This window comes from Rhinolophus sinicus, chromosome 7, assembly GCF_057876585.1.
Source record: "Rhinolophus sinicus isolate RSI-liver-muscle chromosome 7, RSI-T2T, whole genome shotgun sequence".
Lineage (NCBI taxonomy): Eukaryota > Metazoa > Chordata > Mammalia > Chiroptera > Rhinolophidae > Rhinolophus > Rhinolophus sinicus.
In genome coordinates this window covers 37,273,481-37,292,618 of record NC_142507.1, presented here as the reverse complement: position 1 = coordinate 37,292,618, position 19,138 = coordinate 37,273,481, and the positions used below count along the sequence as shown (strand labels likewise).

The window sequence follows — 19,138 nt, the reverse complement described above, 5'->3', positions numbered from 1 at the left end:
ATTGCAGATTCCAAGGACACAAAAGCAGACATTTCAATTAATTAGGTTAAGATGGCACCAAGAAATCTGGGTTTTTATCCAGTTCCCATGGTGATTCTGATAAAAGTAGTCACCTGAAGCCCACACTTTAAGGGCTACTTATTATTTCTATGGCGTTAAACTCTTCATCTTTGGAACTTGGGATTTCAAAAAGAGCTATGTGATTAAAGGAGGAAGTTTATAATAAATAAACACGCAACTCTTACAATTTCAGAAATTGTCACTTTACTATACAAAAAGACTAAATATTTACAAAAGATCAAAAGAAGTAGCATTTTTAGATCACACTAGGAAAGTTACACAAGAGTCAAACAACATCATAAAACTTCTCCGTACCATGTCAGTACCATCCAGAAAATTCCAGTCAACCGTTATACCACAGATTGAAGTATTTAGTACCTGAAAGTCAACCCAGTGGTCTCTTGGTTTATCATTTGCCTATAAAAATATAACACTCTGGCATCTTTACAAACATGAAGTTGTTGTCAGTGAACTTTATAGGGATAAAATTTTGTTAAAGGAAATTAAATATAAAAAGATGACATAGGTCAGCTGCCAGTTGATATTAATGTTAAATATTTTTTAAGATGCATTAAGTTATAACAATCAGTCCAGGCAATACTGTTTAGTTATTTTAGAGATCTGACTATAGAGTGTTGCTATTCCAAGCAATCTTGCTATGGCAAACTTCATTTTACATATATACAGATCATGTTATTGCATATACACATCAAGGAACTACTCCAATCATCATATCTCCATTGTTGTGCCTATTTTTTAGGCAGAAAGTTTTCATTTGGCTTCTTGCTCACAGCAAGAAGTGTTGTAGGCAGGCATTTCTTTCCAGGAGTTCACTATATTCAGGAAAGTCTGGATTCTCAGTTTGTTGTTTTCTTCGTGAAATGATAAGCAGTATTTAGGATTGGGACTGATAAATAGTGTCTCTGGTCAAACATTTCAAACATTAGCTACACCTTTGATTTCTGTGCTTCTACAAGACTGTATGACCCCTTCATGTTGGCTTTTCTAGCAAAGTAAATGATCATTCCAATGGCAGGTATTATTAAGGAGGATGCACAATAGAGCACAAGAAGTTCTGGAGAAAAATAGTCCTTGTTATTTTCTCTTCCTGGAAAATAACAAAATGGATGCAATTAATGTCTAGTACAAAAAGAAACTGTGTAATAATAATATTTACATGTTTTATTTTAGTAGTACAACGCATTCTCTAAAGAGACATGAAGCAAAGCAGTGATAAGGGCCCATAGGACCCAACACGCACATTCCTCTGAATTATCCAAATAATTACTGCATAGTTGCTATGGTCATGGTGGGTCATGACGACAGTTGTTGACTTCCACAAACTTGGATTCAAATGCATTCAGGTTCAATTGTAGAATGAAAGGAAGGGTGCAATGTTTTAGGGCTCATTTATAAGAGCAAACATTGGAGAGCAGTGTTTGCTTTGAGAAATACAAATACCGACTAAAGAACTAGGACTCTGATCACCACGAATTGAAATGACTCATCAGTTATCTAAGAAAATCCTGTAACTTCTGGAGTATAGCCATATAGTCAAACACTATATATAAGATAGTAAGAGAAAGAATTCTTACCAATGGCTTTTTCAGAGATATATAGAAAACTATATTTTGTATCTCTAAAGTATCATCTCTTAATAAACTGAAGTTCTTTGGAGAGTATCATATTTTAGCATAAATGTTACTTACTCAAAGAGGCATTCTCTGACCCGCATAGCTCTACCACAGTTTATGATTAAACATTTGTTTGTATAATGATCTATTAATTTTGATTTCCTCCTACAGACTATAAGTTACATAAGGACTTGTACCTATTTTCTTTTTGGTCCACCGCTGAATAACAAGTACCTAGCTCTCTGCTTGGAGCAGTTGGTACCCAATACAGATTTTTTGAATAGTGATACATTTTTTTCTTTCTACATCCTATCATTTTGTCATTTAGTTGTCAATTGGGTATTTTCAATTTAATAAATATTATCTTTTGCTTTCAGTTTTTCCCTCAAGCATTTCCAACAAAACACAAATTTGCTGCTGAGTCGGTTACAGAGCTACCTTCAAATACAATTTTCTATTAGCTGTATAAACACTGAAAATCCACAAGACTCCCAACTAGTTCTACCATTGGCATTCATTTAAGCCAACAGAAAACAAAATGAAAATAATTTTAAAACTCAGCTAAATACAAAGGAAAAGTAGTTCAAAATACCCAGGAACAGTATCAGTTTCTTGTCTCCATTTATTTCTAGTTATTTTAAACCATATTTAATTTGGAGGCCTGAATTTCTAGCTGAGTGCCTAACATGCACATATAAGTAATAAGTGAAAAGTGGCAAATATATGTTACTAATTTAATAAAGAAATTAGAAAAGACAATGTGTGACAAAAAAAAAAGAATTAAAAAGTGGAGGAACTTTTATATGTCTTTAAAGAGAATCAGTAACTACAAACAAAATTACAAAAATGTTAGGAGTCTGATTTCCTGGGGCTAAGCTTAACTAAAGATGGCCTGGAGACATCAAGGATGAAAGGAAACAGGAATGAATGAATGAGTGAATGAATGAATTTCAACGTACTGATAACTGAGATCTCAATCCGTCCAGAATCATCCCCAGCCTCATTGGAAGCACTGATTACATACACCCCTGTATCATTTTGAGTGACATGATACAAGGTAAATGTCCCATTCTTTGAACACATAGTAACATCATTGGCCACACCAACTCTTTTCAGGGTAATTACTGCAGGCGGATGACTAAAAGTGTTACATGTAATTATGATATTTTCCCCTTCTTTAACATTTCTAGAAGGATGTATTGATATTGTCATGTTTCGAGGAGGTACTGTGAAGACAGAAAGCATAGGGTAAGTCTTGCAATCTTGAAAATTTGGGGCAGACGAGTAAAATTTTACCCGTTTTCTGACCTAGCTTCAAATTATCTTTACGTTGACAATGGTTGCTAACTCTGATGCCAAGTGCCAGAGGCTGTAAAGAGGGTTGCATTTATTTTCAGTAGCTTCACTCTAACTATAGCTTCCAATCCAAGTGGAAGCTCATTAGCACACAAGGAGTGGGAGACTGATTAGAAAAGGATGAGATATTCTGCTTACACCAGTAAGACCAACAGGTCTTGCTGTGCATTCACAAGAGGGCTTAGGGGGCCCCTGAAATTCCGCTCGTGATACCATTGTCTCTCTCCCTCTCTCTCCATCAGAATAGGGTAGAATGGGCAAGGGGCTTGGATTTTTAAGGAGGCAATTCTGCAGTCTAGAGATTCTTTATGTTATTTTGCATCGAGATGGCCACTCCTGATTATTATCCTGAAAATCGTCAATCCAGAAAACATGCAGTTATTCCGTGTTCAGAGAATAGCATTGTCTTCCCTTAGGAAAGAAAAGGGTCTGGATAGAACCCTTCTTTTTCCATGTGCCAATCCTATTTCTTTTGTTTCCTTGTAACCCCCCAGAGAAAGATTTTGAGAATATATTTAAACACTTAGGATACACAAGACTTCAGAGGCCAATGATGAATTGTCAATTTTGAAAAAAGTAAATAGGAACTCTGCACTCACCAATGATTAATGTCAACTTCCTGGCTAAACTCCATAGGGTAAAGCAGCTGTGCATTATTATTTTAGGAAACATTAAGAAATAATCACAATCAACATGGCACTCAGCTCTATTTTGCCAGATCATTCATCTAATCCTAGAAATTCTTTACAGTCCACCAAACTTCTGACCTATTATTAAAAATAATGAAATACAAAAACAAAAAACTAACCTTTAACATCAAGTGTTATACTTGTTAATTGGAAGCCAATCTCATTTTTAGATTCACATTCGTACACTCCCGCATCCTCTAACTGGGCCTTGTGGATGGTGTATGCACCATTTGTAGACTTTAGCACTGTGTCTCCTGCCTCTGCCTTTTTCTTCAGGATTATCCAAGTTTGGGGAACATTTCCACATGTACAGAAGATAGTGACAGTGTCTCCTTCCTTAACGGTCTCAGAAGGAAAAGCTGTAAGATTTATATCTTTTGGAGCAACTGTAAAGAGAATTTAAAAGGCACCTCTGATTGAGTGAAATATAAACTACCAAGATCAAGAAATTAAGCTGTGCAAATGTGGCTTTCTTACAATCCTTAACGACCACAACTACCATTAACTAAATGCTAGGCACTGGACTAAGTGCTTGACATACAACATGTCTATTAATCCACAATCCATGGAAGGAGGTACCCTATCACCATTTCATAAGTGAGATTCCCCTTAAGTTTATCTGTTTTTCTGACTTGATTTGAGATTCTTTGCTTAAGCAGAGCGACAGTACCATGATATCCATTCTCATGGCTTTTTTTTAAGGTTGTTCATTGCTCTTCCAAGATTATTCCCATAAAATACAAATTATCATTGAGATGAGGTAACAAGAAAATCACTAATACCTTAGTGGAAATTATATAAGGAGTAAGAGAGGAAATGAGAGAGCCAGTGAAGAAAAGGGCCTTGAACCCCAAAAGGGAAAGTATGGAGAAAATCCAAATTGATCACTTCATGGGTTTGCCTACAACCCCCTATGGCTTCACCTGTCAACTAGGAATTGTTATATTCTCAGTTTGGCTCTCCATCCTGGAGAGAGGGTCTGGATCTGATAACTTAATCCACTTTAGTGGTTCTAGGCCATCATGCTGATGAATCAGAGGGCACAGTCGCTGCTACTCTGTTAAGAATTTACAAAAGGTTTAAGTGTCTTCTTAGGCTTCTAAGCAAATACTAGCAGGCGCCTTGTGAGATTACCACTGAGAGTCCAATTCAGCCAGATATGGTGGTTTTAACCCTCTTTCTATCCTTATTTCAACACAATAATCATTGCCTTGTAAGTATAACTGGAACTCCTGGCACAGTTCCTAGGGCTAGCATTCCACTTGAGGTTAAAAGAATTTTAGGATAGTTGATTTGGAATAATGGTTCATTAGAAAGTATTATTCCAGGCACTTTGCATGTGTAGAAGAAACATCATGAGCTCTTCAAAACCCTCAATATATTTTTGTTTTAGCAAAAATTTTGTTTTTAAATTGGACATTGTTCAAAAGCAGTAACACAACCAAAATAATACCAGCAATAATAACTCATTAATCACACTCTCCTCTCTTTGGATAATTAATTTAACATCTTTTCTACTTATTCCAGCATGGTTAATCCTTTCACACACGTAAGTACCAGAATTTTCCATTTTTGTAGAAAGTAAGGTAAGAATTGTATTCTTAGAAAGTGCTGTAGATCCTCATTATTTATCTGCCTGCTCCACAGAATTTTTACAACTGGGAGGCCATTGCTAGAGCACGTCATATTCACAGAACTACCTTTCTCCAAGATGGAGGAAGGGCTGACCAAAATTGTTGTATTCCTGGGGGCAACTGAAAAGTGCAGGGATACTGCTAGCTTGAACCCATATACCTTGAATTCCAAAGAGTTTTAATTATGTCACAAAACTGGACTATAGATTCTGTGGATTAGAATAGTTTATAAACCTTGATAACCACCAAAGGAGGTTTCTGTCCCCATTTACTTTAGCAGATACAGAATGATAGAAAGTAGAATATGGACACATAATGGGTATTTTCTAATGGAAATAAGTTCTATAGAAACTCTTGTTACCAAAAAATGGGTGATCAATGATAGTGTGCATTGACATTTATGGTACATTAAACATGACCACACATTATTTGAATCGCTTGTGAATAGGCGGGGTCCATTTTTCCACCCCTTGAATCTAGGCTGGCCTTGTGACTCACTTTGATCAATATAACATGGAAGAAGTAACACTCTAAGCCTAAGCCTTAAAAGGCTGATTTCATTATCACCCTCCTGAAACACTGTTCTCTGGTGACTAAACCTAGGCCACCTTCCTTGAGGGTAAGACAGCACATGGGGAAAGGGAGGCCCAGACATCCCAGAAAGGGTCTCTGACACGTAAGTGAGGCCATCTTGGACCCGCATCCCCTGCTGACCTGCCAACTGACTGAAAATGCATGAGTAAGTTCATATGCTACCATATGAGCAGACAAACTGCCCATGTGACCCCTTCCAAAATTGCCAACTCATAGAATTATAGGCTAATAAATGGTTGTTTTAAGGGTTGGAGTGGTTTGTTATAATAATCATTATTTTGACATTTCTTCTCAGTTTTTTAGAGGTTTTAACTATTAACTTCAAGCTAATTATTTCCTGGCAAATATAAAGAAATCCTTACTAAAATGTGGATACATCACACATACACTTACCATTAACATGAAGTGTCTGTGTACTCTGCCTCTGTTTGTGCTCAAATTCCCTTTCATCAATATGTAACTTAGCTCGACAAACAAGAACTTTTCCAGTATCTTCAGTGGTGGGGATGAAGGTCATTTCCAAACTTTTGGTCTCTAGGGATTTCTTATGCCCGTCCACCAAAAAGGTTTTATTCTTCATAATACTCTCCCCCTTAAGTAATTCAATCTCCAGCTGATCTGAAGGATACACATTAGGAACCTTGCAGCTTATATTGACCAGGTTTCCATCCACTAGTAGATTACTCATCTCAATTTCTGGATCTCTAGAGAATGCTGCAAATATCAAAGAAAAATAATGTTTATATGTGACTCTCAATAGAAAAACAAAAGTAATCTCTATTAAATGCAAAGGTCTCAAAATGACAGTATTAACTCACCTGGGATAGGATGATCACCAATATAGAAATAATGACATTAAGTATAAATATGTATTGAAAAAAGTATAATATTTTTGATATTAAATATAAATAATGCTGGAAACCAAAATTACTTAGTACATGAAATAATAAGTAATAAATATACTTATTTTTCTCTTCTTAGTGATGATGCTGACAGCTGTGGACTGATCTTTTCAAAGGACACATGAGCTTCCACCATCTTATTTACTAACTATATATTTTAAATGTTTTAAATATTTGCCATGATGTACTGCATATATATTAGTATGTTGTATTTCATTATCTCAGTCTTCAAAACAGCCTGATAAATGGGTATTATTTAACTTATTTTACAACTAAGAAAAACTTAGAGAACTTGCTCTATAGCTAAGAAAATTTATAAAACTTATAGAAGCTAAGAGACTTTCATTAGGCATTGTATCTATAAGTTGAGATCAGATCACTGAGTTGAGATCAGAACCCATATTTCTCTGAGTTCAGAGCCCACACTTGGTATCACAGAGCTGTGCATCCTCTCGGTATCAAATAAGACCCACAGGACACTTCTCCATTTAGATATTTTAATTTCCAATGGCCAAGTTTAGATGGAAAGTTTTAAATTAAACATTTTTCATACATCACTTGTAGTTAAGAAAAACCTGTAAGATATTTGGATTCTAAATAATATTTATAATACATCTTCTACAGATCAATAAAATGAGAATAAAATGGTTATCAAGAGCAAGAGCAATGCTAATTCTTTTTTCCTTAAGTAAAATGTTAAAGAGACACATTCTGAAATATTTCTATACTGCAGTAAGACTTCACTGCTAGTTTGCTTTTTCTGTTGAAAATGTGCCTACATCAGCAGATCCTGGACTCTGGGTAATATGATAACATGATAAAATTTACCCTTCTTTTGAGAGATTCAGATTCCTTTACAGGTATATTCTAACTCATTGCGAACAAATCCTGAAGGGTAACACAAGTTTTCTGGTAGAAAATCTCTACAATGTGTTCTCTTGAATTCTGCTGAATAAGACAAGGCAGAGTAACCCTCTCAAAGAAATAACTGTGGTCACTTTGCATATTTTGTCCCTCATTCATTATAAAATGAGGAACTCCAGTAATGTCAAATTCATGGATTTAAGGTTGTAAAGGATTCTTATTAAGGTGACAAGAATAGCAAGAAAAAGTGTAGTGTATATACTCGTATGTAGTTAAATCAATATTGAGATCTAGTGCTATCTCCTGGTTCTGCTTTCACCTGAGCTGCTGCTACTGACCATCTCCTAAGACCACTCTAACTCCCTATCTTCATTTTTGGCTTTCTCCTGCTCCCCGTCGCCTCATTTTTCTCATCCTGTCAATCAGCTTTCCAAGTATGCCTTCAAAACAGTAGGCTTAGGGCACACCCCCATTTCAAATAGCTGATCAGCAGTCATCCCCACCCAGTTATCCAAATGGACATGGATCCCCTCTCCTTGCTCACTGCCACCTCTGAACACCCCATATACACAGAGCAGGGATGGGAAGGAAAAGTGAGCATGTAGTGTGTTCAAGTGCATCATGATAGTACTGACAAGACGCAAGCTAAGGACAGTGGATGCTGTGTCCATAAGTAGTGTATACTTAAGATGTAGGCCAAGTAAGTTGCATTAAAAATTCTGGTTCAGAGATTTAGGAAAACCATTCACAATGCTAAATTCCCTTTCTAAACCCAGGGATCTCATCGTATATCACAGATTCGTATTATGTTTTTTCCAATGGAATTGAAGAAAAGTGAACAATTCTGAAAGTACTTACAGTAGAGGTCCACCTTAATTCCCTTTTCCTTTTTCTTATGTCCACAGGTCACGGTGCACAGGTACAAATGTTCATTCTCAAAACTCACAGGGCTCAAGGTCAGTGTGGATGTGGTCCCGTTGCTCCTCACCTTTCCATTCAGAGTACTGTCTGTCTGGGTTCTCCAAGAGAAAGATGGAGACTCACAGCCAGTGACACCACATGTCAACACAACTGAGTCACCAATCTGAGCATCAATCTGGGGTCCAGGGGAGATCTCAACAGTAAACAGTTTTTCTGGGGGGAAAAAAGAAAAAGACAAAACAAAGGTAAGATTATTTTCTTCTTTCAACCCATTCCAAAATATGGTCTTTTTTTTTTTTTTTTGGGGGGGGGTCTCTTTTTTTTCCCCTGATTTCCTTTAAGCTAACATCTATGCCAAGAAAAAATTATTCCTTTCCACCTGGGGACCATCAGGAATGAGACCACATCTTTCAAGAAGTCTGTTGATTTGTTCATTTAATAGAATGAATGTTGATAAAAATGTATCAAGACAGAGGGTGGCATCGTTTTCTTTTGTTATTTAAACTTATTTATTTTAAGTGTGTTTTTCCAGGACCCATCAGTTCCAAGTCAATTAGTTGTTTCAATCCAGTTGTGGAGGGCGCAGCTCACAGTGGCCCATGTGGGTATCGAACCGGCAACGTTGTTGTTAAGAGCACAGCGCTCTAGCCAACTAAGCTAACCGGCTGCCCCAGTGGCATCCTTTTATAACAATAATTCAGTCTCTTCTCAAGTATAGTTTATCAAATCTCTGTAATAGTGGACAACAGCTCAAATAATTTAAGAGGTTCCACTGTGTCAAATATTGTGGAAACCACTTTACATATACTGGGGGTGTCAAAAAATGTATACAAGTGGACACTTTGGTCAGCGTTGCTCAAGCAGTAGTTTGCCATAATAGGAAGTGTCTAGATGCTGATGGTAACCACTTTGAGCACCTCTTGTAATTGCAGAAGTCAAATGTGACTTGTATTCATCTTTTGATATCGGTATATATTGAGTATTACAATTTTATTACAGCTTTTTCTTTTCTTAAAATGTGTATACATTTTTTTGGCACCCTCTGTATTATCACATTTAATCCTCACCCCAACTTCATGAACTGATACTATTAATTCCTCTCTTCCTCTTCTTTCTCCTTCTTAAGGAAATTTAGGCTTAGAAATGCTAAATAACTATCTAGATTACAAGTGGCAAAATGAAGACTTGAAGCCAAGTGGGTTTGATTCAAGATCCCAGCTTTTCAGTTGTTTGAGCAACTAAATCAAGTCATCCTCACGTGGAGATAAAAAATCTAAGAGAGGTACCAAAAAAATCTACAAAGCCAAAATATGTCTTCTAATTAGGTACAATACCCATAATGGACCAGTGCTAGAGCTTCTGCACCAACAATGTAAAATTATACCATTGAAAGTCACACACAATCACACTGAAAGCAAAGTCAAAGTCTAAGCATTAAAGTGATACATAAGCCACCTCTAAAATTTGTTTGATGAAATATAAAAATACTTTACAATTAATTCAAGGGCTGACAGCAGATGGAAGGGCAAACTCTTAAGTCTCAAACATGCAGGAAAGCTGTTTGGCTGCCAGTGCTATTATCCCTGCTGGGCACACAGGCTGCTTTGAGATGACTGCCATCTAGGGAGAAAGGGAATCCCAAATCTCCACTCTCTGTTCCCCTGAAGAAACCCGCAGTGGTGGGCAACTCTGAAAGTGACAGATGAGACTCCACAGAAAATCATGAAAATCGTCCTCGCAAATAGCAGGCTGGGGATGGAAGAAAGAAATCTCAACATATGAATAACCCAAATATACCACATTGTGCAGGGTTCTTATCTGAGCCAGAACAATTTTTTTCAGTTTGGTTTATCCAATTGTGACATTGTAGTATCTTCCAAAGAAGGCTTTCCTCAAATTACCGCAATAAACCGATATGCTATTAGATTTTGAAAGAGACAGATCATTCAGAACAATTCTCAGAGTTTCTGAATTCCTTATACGTTAGTGTGAACAGGGAACTTTAAAAACACAGCCACTTCCTGCATGTGAACAATTCTCAGAACTCCCCCCACCTTTTTTTTTTTTTTACAGTGGCTGAGCATGTTATGAAGTGAATTTGTGGCTTTTGCAGAATAACTATTAGGTAACTGAAAGGTCCTTTGAAAGTGCAATTCTCTCTTCAGTACATAAGGATCTTAGTATCCTGTGATGCAAAATGCAAAACAAGAATGCATTTCCCTTAACTCATTTCCCTCTCTCTGAAATGGGATACAGCTTTTCATGGGGTGGAGTTATCCAGGATGGATGATTAGCTTTACATGCTTTTAGTAGTGTAATATCTTTCCTGATCTCTTGAGAATGCTAATCCAACATCCAACAGAGTTCATCTACGGAAGTTGAGTTAGAATTTTATTTGTTTAACCATACAAGTTTAAATGTCCTGTTTCCATATTTTAAAAATTTGTGTTGCCCATGGTTACAGTTTATTCATCCTATATTTACTGAGCACCTATTATGTGGCAGACACTCAAATATTAAAAGTATGAGTAAGATGAATATATAATTGTGCTGAAGTACATGACAGTCAGATGGGTCATCAATAAAACTTAAGAAATTTTGGCATTGACGCTGTTTCACTATTGCTAAAATCCCAATGACACCATCTTTATCATTCCTTTTCACATTCTACTTACCTTCAACAATTAATTCCACTTCTTTCCCATTTTTCCCAACCAGGTTAACTGCTTCACAAACATAAATTCCAGAATCTTCCATCCTCATAGCAATCAAAGTGAGATTTGCATTCTTTGAAAGGAGTTGTAGGCTCCCATTGTCTAATTTCTTGTTCCAGAAAATCTGTGGAGCTGGTAGACCTTCACTGGTACATGTCATTGTCACGGAGCCACTTTCTAGCAGCCTCGTGGAGGGATTCACAGAGATAACTGTGTTCTTGGGTGAGACTGAAAACGCAGGGCACAATATTAGTAATTGCTAAGCATCATCTTAATTCAATAATCATAATGTGTTTCTCTCAGACTGTATTTATGTGCTTCCACAAATTTGACAAACTTACTCTGTCAAATTAGTACAAAGAATCACGGAGACATAAAAATTAGTCAATCCAGTGTCTGACTAATTTAATTGAGTTATTTTGTTGATGATTGGTGTTTTCAGATGGCCATAGATACTCAGAAATTAAGAAAGACTCTTAATGTGGTTCAATTTTCCAGATAAGACAGGAGTCTCATCTCAGTATCCTTGCCAAGTATTCATTTAAGTCGACTTTGACACTTATGGTGTGACACTGCCTTACAAAACAGTCCATTTGATTTTGGACAGCTCTAATTATTGGAACATTTTCCCCAGACTGAGCTGAAATCTACCTCTTGGTAACTACCATGTTTCCCAGAAAATAAGACCTAGCTGGACAATCAGCTCTAACGCATCTTTTGGAGCAAAAAATTAATATAAGACCTGATATTATATATCATATCATAGCATAGCATAGCATATCATATCATATCATATCATATCATATCATATCATATCATATTAAAGACCTGGTCTTATGGTAAAATATGACAGGGTTGTATATTAATTTTTGCTCCAAAAGACGCATTAGAGCTGATTGTCCAGCTAGGTCTTATTTTCAGGGAAACACAGTAACTTTTACAAATTGGTCATAGTTCAGTACTCTGCTGCTACAGAATAAGTTAAATCCCTTTCCACATGACTGTTTTTCTAAATATTTAATTATAGCTCTCTTTTCCAAGCTTTGTATTCTCTAGGAAACCTACCCCTTCTCTTGACTATTCTTTTCAAAATATTGATAAAATTCTTTCCATCTCATTCTCTTTCAGCTAAACATGCTGTAGTTGGCAATATTCCTTTTCAATGTGGTGTTCAGAGTCGAACACAGCATTTTATTCTAGAACAGAGCACAGTGAATCCACTCCTACACAATAAGACTGTCTCACATCCCCTGGCAGTCTCAGGGAGTGTGAAGGTCATCAAATCTCATCTCCACTCTCGCACCCAATGCACGTGTGTATGTGTGAACACATGCACACACACAAAATAAGTGCTCAATTTGTAAAATCTCTACACCTTGATATTTCAAAGCATATTATAAAAGTTTACAAACATAATTAAAAGTTGTATCACTTGAGCCTATTTCCTACTATGCAATCAGGTAGTATTATTATTTCCCTTTCATAGACTGGGAAATAAAGAAATTAAGTGACCTAAATTTATATGGTGATGGAGTCAGAACTTAAGCTCAAGCATTCTTAACTCAAATCCAGTGCTCTTTTCATTGAATTATGCTGCAGACAAATATTATGTTCTCAATGAATAAAAGTGGAATAAAACAAGTTTCTTCTTAACTTTAGCTGTTAAGTGTATCGCTGTATACATACAAAACAAAATTCCTTTAAAGACTAGACCACATCACCCAAGCACTTACTGTAGACTTGCAGCTTTTTTGTGGTCTCCCTTTTCGGGGGCTCCTTTTCTGGGGGCTCACCATCATTTTCATAAATATGTAATTTAGCTTGGCATGCAAGCACTTTTCCAGTATCCTCATTGGTAGGAGTGAAGGTTACTTCCAAACTCTTGGTTTCCAGAGACTTTGTCTCCGTAGGCTCCACAAATTCCTTCGTTTCCAAGTGATGGTTGCCCTTCTTCATCTCTATCTCCAGCCTGTCAAATGGGTAAACATCAGGGACCAAACACTTGACTGTGATTGGCTTTCCAACCTCCAGAGGGCCACTCAAATGAATCTCTGGGTCCTTAGGAAAAGCTGCAAAGGTCAAACAAACAATGAGTGGGCTTTTCACTCATGTTGTGTAAGGTCCCTCACTGCTTTAACACAACGTAAATCAAATCTAATGTTTTTCTTAAAGCAATCTTGATTCATTGTTTAAATAGCCTTTTATGGTTTGGGTAGGTACATGAATCAGAATCAATCACCTTTCAGTGAGTTCTTCAGTTGTGATCCTGCATGTACTAAGGGATGCATGTTATTGGAGTAAAAGAAGGGAGAAAAACTGAAGCTCATTAAATACCTATATGTGTCCACCACTTGCCCAAAGTTACACAGCTAATAAATTGTAAGTCTGGGAGTTAAATTCAGGATTTCTATTATTCTGTATTTCTACTGCAGATTTATGTTATATCACATTCTTTTATTTCAGTCAGATATATTTCCCTTTTACAGATAAGGAAGTGGAGGCTCAAAACATCGTTGTAAGGAATAGCTACTGGGCAAGGTATGCTAAGAAATGAAAAGAACAATGTTAAATAATTGGTTTCTGAAAATGGTTCCTCTGACAGGAATTGATTCACCAGAAATGCACACCTGTGCAATCTTTAAATTCTGGAAGGCGGAGTTGCCTCCTGAAATGCCTAACTCAGTGCCTAACCAGTACTACAGTAGAGCCTTTCAATGCCATGGGAATACACTATTTCAATACACCATTACCTCCTTGTGAAAAGGGCTACCTTTTCATTACAAACCTTCATGATAGTGACACATAGACTGGATTCAAGACTGTATAGTAAGAAGAATACAAATGTCCCAACTCTAAAGAATATTACAATCAAATGTAGAATGAAGACAGGGCTGTTAAACATAATGAGAGACAGACATATGTAAAGAAAAACTTCAGGCAAGATAATTAAAGCCAGAGGGTCTTCATTTCTCTTTTTAAAATCTTCAGCTATTTAGTTCTTGTGAGAGAAGGCAAAGGAACTGGAAATGTTTTGTTATGTGAAAAAAAAAAAAGTCTTTTTAATTTTTCTACCAATCATTTCTGTCCCTCATATTCTGTAAGAAATGTGCCTGGAATCCACACAGTTTGCTGTCAGGTAACATAAGAACTTGCTACTTTCCCCTGTATTTACATAAGGGGGCCTTTCAAGGAGCTCAGGAGGCTGCACAGACATACACTGTGCATGTACAACCAGCATAATTGAAAGCAGCCAGCCAGGCACAGTTTCTTGGGAAACATTAGGAACACATGGGGTTTGTTGCGGAATCAATTTGAGTTACCGGACAAAGTTGAGCTCCACTATAGCAGAAGGGAAACAACGTAATTATAAGATATTCAGAGGAGGTCTTCATGAGATGATCGTAAAGCTTTGCAGCTATTTGGTCTTTCTCTCTCTCTCTCTCTCTTTCTTTCCTTTTTTTTTCTTTCTTTCTTTATAGAGCAGTCCTCAGTAAGCAAAGGCAAGTGATTTATCTCAGGTTAGTCTTTTACTCCTCTTGCTAACTTTATTTGCGGGATTGAGAATAGATTGGGATGTATTTTGGTATAATGATAGACTAGGGGTATTCATTCACAGTCACAAGGCAAATCGAATTCATTATACAAATACCCTTGAGGTTGAGCAGTTGAACATTAAAGGTTAATGATATCAAAAAACAAGAACAAAAAATAACTCTTTATTCCAAAATCAAATGAGTGAAATGTATGGAGATATTTTTCTTATATTTAAGTGGAAAACTTTCATACAGAAGCCAATTACTAAATTTCACATCTCCTGCTTAAATTGAGTCTAAGCACCAAATTGCATAAGAATAAATAAATGGAAAATCCCTGAAGGATAGAATTCATAAATAATTTAGATGCATGCCTAAGTAAACATGTAAGGACATAATCAAATAGAATTTTTTGAAAAATAAAATAAAATAGAGATCTTCATTTTATGGCTAAGAAAATCAAAGCCCAGAGCAGTTGAGTCTTACCCATGGTCATCATGTCTGTGCAGAATTGGAAATAAAAGCCAACATTTGGCTTCCTGATCCATTGCTAGACTCAGCTGTCTCTAACTTTCTTAGTGCAGTACGTACTCTAGCCAAGAATCTAGACATTTTTTCTTTAAAAATATCAATTAAAAAAACTTATTTTAAAATAAATGAAAGAAAAATCAAAGATTCTTTAAAGTACTCACAGTAGATGTGCACCTTTATTGTTTTTTCTGTTTTGTTACCTCCGCAAGTTGCTGTGCACAGGTAAGTGTGCTCATTCCCGAAACTAACAGGATCCATGATCAGCGTGGACATGGTGCCCTCATTTCTCACCTTCCCATTCAGCGGACTGTCTATCTGGGTTCTCCAGGAGAAAGATGGGGACTCACAGCCCGTTGTGCTGCAAGTCAGTGAAATGGAGGCACCGATCTGAGCAACAATTTTGGATTTAGGGGAGACCTCAATTTTAAAAGCTTGAGCTGTAAAGGCAAAAAGAGAAAAGCAAACTTACACTGGTTCATTTAATATTCTACTCTTCTCTGTTCTAGCTGAATGTCCAAAACATGATCTGGCTGATCTCTTTACTAAACGGCTTCGAACCCACTGTAAGGCAGCCAAAAAGTATTAGAGTCACTGCCAAACAAGGTAATGAAATTATCTACAGTTAGAGAACTCTCACTTCTGACTTTGAGGCCCATTTATCAAACTTGTTTTATTATTTGCTAAGCTTGATCTCATTTTCAAGGACAGGAAACTACAGAGATAGACCTTATTAGAGATAGAATGCAATTATTCATTTGACATTGGAAAAAAAAGTATCCAAAAAAATAGCAATTTGCAGCTCCAACTATAACATAATGATATACAGCAATACTAAAAAACTCATTAAAAGTTAAATTAAATTAAATTTCCACTGTTTAAAAATCCTGGTACCTCTCTTCACTACTATAGCAAAATTGACTGACGCCAAAATTGGGGCTAAAATGGAATGTAAGCATTTGGAACAGACCAAGAAGAACTTACAAGCTGCAAACACCATCCAAAGTATATTCAAGGCTCCAAAGATCACGACCATCTTCCTAGGCATTTTAAGTTGCTGCTGTGATGAGAAAATAACGGTTCCAAAACTCTTCTTTCTTTCCCACTTGAAAGTGCCTGGGAAGAGTCTTTAGTTCCTAACGCCAGTGAGGCTCAGTGAGGAGTGAAATAGAAAGTCTGCTCTTTATAAAGGGTCTTGCTGCAGAGGCGGAGGGAAATCCCTTCAAGGGGAAACCCGGAGCAGAGCCAGAAAAAAAGTTTCACTGACACCCAGCCAAGTCCAGTATTAACCCCTTCAGTTGCTCTCAGTCCTAAAACTACTCTGTCTGCCCCAGAAAAATGAAACTTCCAAGGCTATAAAATAAAGCTTTTCCTGATTTTCACTCCAAAAGGATATCTTTGCAAGAAAGATGTAAGGTAATGCTCATTGCAAAATAAGACTTTCTGAATCCAGTGGGGGAAGAGAGACAGAGAAACAGAGAGAGCAAATTATACTCTAGTTTTTGAAGTAGCTAAATAACCACTATGTCATGTGAACTAATTCTCCTCCATGAAGAAGATATATTTTTCAATTCTAAAATAGAGACTAAAGTTTCTCTTACAAGAAAAAGAAACAGGTCCTATCTTTTGATGAGTTATTTTTAAAAAGGGAGACAGCGTAACATCTTAGTTTTATATTTTTTATTTATAAAATAGTTCCTTTGACAATAAACGTCAACTTCCTGAAATGACTGTCATGAGTAGAAAGTAAAGGAATGCTATCAAAACAAGAGAAATCATTTTTCTCTTTAATTTCAGAAAAGTGACCAACACATTGGTTCAACTGCTGAGTAATGGGAAGTCTTTTGCAGACTTAAATGCAAATGTAGGAATTCATCTGAAGTTGTAGATCTCTTGGTCTGTGAGGTTTCACCACAAACATAGTTAAAACATGAAAAAAATTTGTTTTCGTCATATGGGAAGTGATGGAAAACAATTTTATGATCTCCTTCCCCATCGGAGAAATGACATTTTCAAATCTGTTTTAAAATGGCTGTTTTAGCCTTGCATACACATAGTTCAAATCTTTGCAAAATGCTTGCCCATCAAAAAAGAAACCGGAATAGTCACTTCCTTGTGTTATACACGTGCAGGCCTACCTTCCCCATTGGACCATCCGTTCCTTTCATGGCTGGGACCAGTTCTTGTTCATCGTCTTATCTACCTCTGTCCTCCTAATACCTAATGCATAGTTTTGCACTTAGTGGATACAAAAAATTTGCAATAATAAATATTATAAATTAAAATTTGGAAAAGAAACTTACAAAATTCTGGCAATAATATGTAAATAATGCATCAGAAAAATGTTGGATTCTACAAGACAATCACAAACCTCACAGACTAATGGGGACGAGTACAATCAGCAGTGCTGTGCTTTGTGACAGGCGACAGCTGACGTTTGGAGTCTCTACCTAGCTCTCCATGGCTGGAGAGGCTTCTGGACCTCCTCTTGGATACTAATGAAGCTCCCACTAAAAGACAAGTAGAGAAAAAGAAGTGAGAGAAGCTATTCTAAGGCTGGGATAATATGTAAACGTGACTTCACCTACCACGTATCCCATGATCGGGAAAGTCGCTTCAGGTAAGATTAGCTAGTAAACGTGTCACCTAGAGGTCCTTTACAATGTTGGTGTTGTAGGAGAAGATGATCAGAACCATTTATGTTGACTGTTTAACTTTAGAAGAGATTTAAAGGTGATTATGGAGTTTTAATGCATTTCTCTGAGGTACAGACAATTGACCAATAAGATCCAAAATGGGATCCCACAGACCAAGTCATGGTAAATAACTTCAGTTCTGAGTTTGAATATGATTCCAGGTTTGGAACATTGGAGAAATGCTTAATCTACTGAATTAGTTCATAGCAGTTTCAGCAAACTATTTGATAAAGTCCCTCGTGATATCTTTGAGTTGGATGCCATTTGATGTTCCACCTGCTTCTCCCAGGTTGAATTGATTGCACTCTCTTCTGTGGCCTCTTTACACTAGGGCATACTGGATGTCAATTTTGCTATAGTAGTGAAGAGAGGTACCAGGATTTTTAAACAGTGGAAATTTAATTTAACTTTTAATGAGTTTTTTAGTATTGCTGTATATCATTATGTTATAGTTGGAGCTGCAAATTGCTATTTTTTTGGATACTTTTTTTTCCTAACTTACAAACTCAGGTAGTTTTATTTTCTCATCTTGGCATCTAGCCCAAAATAAGGCGTTCATTAAATTTGTGCAATGAATGAGTGAATAGAGGTACAAGTGTAAGGTTAACAGATTCGAACTAATCTGCCTGAATAGAGTGTTACTGAATTTTGTCTTTGAAATTGTTCAGTTCATCATTTTTGTCCACACATAAAAGATATGGATATCTAATTTACTCATAATACAAGACGGCAAAATATAGATAACCTATTTATTTAACAGAATTCAGATTTCAGTCATTTATGCTTTGACTATCCCATATATTTAAGTTCAGCAATTCATATGGACAAAGGTGCCCTTTTGTATTCCAGTCCTGTGTGGGACGACCTTCTCTTCCTCTGTTAATCCCCATCTCTGGCCTTCTTGAAAATTACCTTGCTTTGAAATTGCTCCGGGGGTGGGGGGTGGGAGATGAGGGTTAGGGGGATCGAATATATGGTGATGGAAGGAGAACTGACTCTGGGTGATGAACACA

The 19,138-nt window shown here is 36.6% G+C and overlaps 1 protein-coding gene across 2 annotated transcripts; it reads right to left on the bottom strand.

The window, feature by feature from the left end:
• Positions 1-247: 247 nt before the first annotated feature.
• Positions 248-16,600, bottom strand: VCAM1 (vascular cell adhesion molecule 1). 2 transcript variants are annotated; one of them, XM_019747058.3, is made up of 9 exons: positions 16,414-16,600; positions 15,594-15,869; positions 13,102-13,437; positions 11,330-11,596; positions 8,592-8,867; positions 6,361-6,681; positions 3,859-4,125; positions 2,654-2,920; positions 248-1,168 (listed from the first exon to the last, which is right to left on the bottom strand). In XM_019747058.3, exons 1-9 carry the CDS (start codon positions 16,475-16,477, stop codon positions 1,008-1,010), a joined length of 2,235 nt encoding a protein of 744 aa, XP_019602617.3. In that variant the 5' UTR covers positions 16,478-16,600; the 3' UTR covers positions 248-1,007. The 2 variants fall into 2 exon arrangements, with proteins under 2 accessions (XP_019602617.3, XP_019602618.2); XM_019747059.3 differs by lacking the exon at positions 2,654-2,920 and having other exon boundaries at positions 16,414-16,598.
• Between the last annotated feature and the right edge of the window lie 2,538 nt (positions 16,601-19,138).